This window comes from Propithecus coquereli, unplaced genomic scaffold, assembly GCF_000956105.1.
Source record: "Propithecus coquereli isolate 6110/MARCELLA unplaced genomic scaffold, Pcoq_1.0 Scaffold207, whole genome shotgun sequence".
Classification (NCBI taxonomy): Eukaryota; Metazoa; Chordata; class Mammalia; order Primates; family Indriidae; genus Propithecus; species Propithecus coquereli.
Genome location: NW_012145745.1, coordinates 2,107,979 through 2,110,893, shown reverse-complemented (window position 1 = coordinate 2,110,893; position 2,915 = coordinate 2,107,979). Strand labels below are relative to the sequence as shown.

Here is a 2,915-nt window from a genome sequence, read left to right as displayed (position 1 = left end):
GTCGACTATCTGATTTAACACATCTCTCTCTGCATACAAAGTATCCATTCTAGAGATCCCTGAAGCTATCATAAGCTAGACAATATCACATGGATATTTATGAATGCCTCAACTAGAAAAATAACCTTAGAATTATCTAAATTTTGTGTTAGTCATTGTTAATATTTCAGATCAATATATTTTTCTTATTTTCTAAAAGCTTAGTGACACCACTCAAAAAAAGAATAACCAAGGGGCTGTTTTATTTGAACAGAAGCTCATGCAATTTAATCTTCAGAGTTAAACACTCCTTCTTTTACTGTTGAATTTTTCTACCAGTACCACTGTAAATTGATATGTTTCTATCCCGACTATGCAATGATTTAAAGCTGAGAGGTTAATGATATTTCCAGTTTCCAACAAAAATCATTTGAACTGTAGAAAATAACAAATTCACAATACAGTAGGGGCCTTAATTTGGATATTTTCTGAAATAGGGAGACTGAAGTATGACTGAAGTAATGATGGAAGAGATTTTTTTCACCTTGGTTTTATTTAAAACTTGATTACTATGGCCACATAGCACAAATGAGCTGCACACTTTACAGAACTTCCTCCACTCACTTCTTGTTCCCAAGTCCTTATCTGATAGAATCAAATGTACATGAAGTTTAAAGGGACTTTGGAGGTCATGAGGTAAAACTGTCTCTTCTACATAATAGTCTGCTTGACAATATCTCGGAAATACGGTTATCTTACCTATGCTTGGAGAATTAGGGTAGAGTGATATCTATTCTCACTCATTAGGGTCACCTATCAGTTTTAGAATATTATTGTGGCTACAATAACCCCCAAACTACATATATTAATCTCCAAATATTTATTCTAATTATGGAAGGATCAATATTCATGGTTACATCAATATTTATGAATATTCCATAAACTTAGTTGATAAAGCAGCAACAGGGTTTGAGAGGATTGACTCCAATTTTAAAAGAATTTCTACTGTGGGTAAAATGCTATCAAACAGCATCATATGTCATAGAAAAATCTTTCATGAAAGGAAGAGTCAATTGATATGGCAAACTTCATTGTTGTTTTATTTTAAGGAATTGCCACAGCCAACTCGACCTTTCGCAACCACCCCCTGATCAGTCAGCAGCCATCGACATTAAGGCAAGACCCTTCACCAGCAAAAAGATCACCACTTGCTGAAAGCTTAGGTGATTGTTAGCATTTTTTAGCAATAAATATTTTTAAGATATGTACTTTTTTAGACATAAAGCTATTGCACACTTTATAATAGACTACAGTATAGTGTAAATATAACTTTCATATGCACTGGGAAGCCAAAAAATTTCCATGACTCACTTTATTGTGTTATTTGCTTTATTGTGATATTTGCTTTTTTGCGGTGGTCTGGAACCGAACCCACAATATCTCCAAGGTATGCCTGTGTATAATATGAAAATCTCAAATATAATGGATTTGTAATTCTGAGAATACCTTAGATAGTCCAGAAAAACCCATTTCATTCTAACATAGTCTTATATCGTAGACTTCACAGATTGCAGTATTACTGAGGTGCTAGTGTAATAAGAATTAATAAGAATAGTACTATATTGAAATCAGTATTAAATATCATCTTTGGTTGGTAATGTATTTATAAAAAAATATTCTCCCCTTGTTCCTAAATTGTTTCTTCTGCTATGGCAGAAATTATTATGAAAGAAAAGTAGCTATTTTAAGCATAGTCCTGACATAGCCTTAAAAACACACAGGAAATATCAATAAAATTTTTATGCACTAGGCTATTTTCTTTACTTTCTCCCTTTTAATGTTTTTGAGATAGCAGCAAAGTCATCATGAGAGAAAGAAAAATAGTACTTCTAATACTGTTGTAGTTCATAACTACTTTGGTCAAATGATGAATAAACATAATTTAACTCTACACCTCAATTCATGCTTTACTTAAAGGCCTAATTAACTGGATACTCAAGAACAACAGGACGAAGATAATGTAGGATGAACTGTCTTACCATTCCTGCTCTTCGGGCAATCACAGTGTGAAAATGTCCATCTGACACCTTCTTCATGGTGGTGAGTTTATAGGTACCACTGCCTAAATTATAAGAGAACCTTAGCCTTTCTTCGGCAATTTCGAGGGCCAAAAACTCAGCCCGGTCCCCTGTCTGGTTGTCATAGTTGTAAAGCAATAAAGCATGACTTTTGATTGTTGCAAATTTGACATAAATATAGTTGTTATTGGGGTCCAAACTTGGAAATTCCATGTATGATAACTCTTCAAATCCATAACTGTTCAACTCGCAGTGTTTTCCAAAGACACCTGTAGGTGGGAAAATTGGCAAATTGACACATGAAATTCCAGTGAAGTTTTATTATATCATTTTGATTAAAATATTTTAAGTTACAAAATGAATCATGCTTTTGAACAACTTTTTTATTTCTCTCCAAAGAATATCATCTAAACTAAAATTGAATTAGAACTAATTGATCAACTTCAGAACAGAGATGATAAACTAATGTAATTATTTTTCATTGGTCAATTAGGGAATGTGTCCAGATATGACCCACTTCTAAAACTTAAGGACTTAGTGGAATGGAGTATGCCTGATTAGATTTCTTTCCTGGAAAACTTTCATAATTATTTTATCAATCTTTTTAAGGTTTTAATATGCTGTAATTTTCAACCAAGATACTTCCTTCATAATATGTAATCCTTAAAAACAGTTTAAATTCAATTTAAGATGGCAAACTCATTTGTTTTGACTTTTAAAAAAATCAGTGTCTACATTCATGATATTTTCAAGGGTCATAACAGTAGAGAAGGGAAATCATGGCTTATAGGGAAGGAAATAACTGTCTTAAGTCTTTATCTCTTTCTTGTTTTATACCCTCTTTGGGTATGATTCAAA

At 32.6% G+C, this 2,915-nt stretch overlaps 1 protein-coding gene across 1 annotated transcript in view; it reads right to left on the bottom strand.

Annotated features, from left to right (window-relative positions):
* FAT4 (FAT atypical cadherin 4) overlaps positions 1 to 2,915 on the bottom strand; it is a 204,298-nt gene that overhangs the window by 16,753 nt on the left and 184,630 nt on the right. Inside the window, exon 11 of the mRNA XM_012644174.1 lies at positions 2,019 to 2,326. Within this exon, the coding sequence (XP_012499628.1) occupies positions 2,019 to 2,326 (308 nt within the window). The remainder of the gene's footprint in view (positions 1 to 2,018; positions 2,327 to 2,915) is intronic.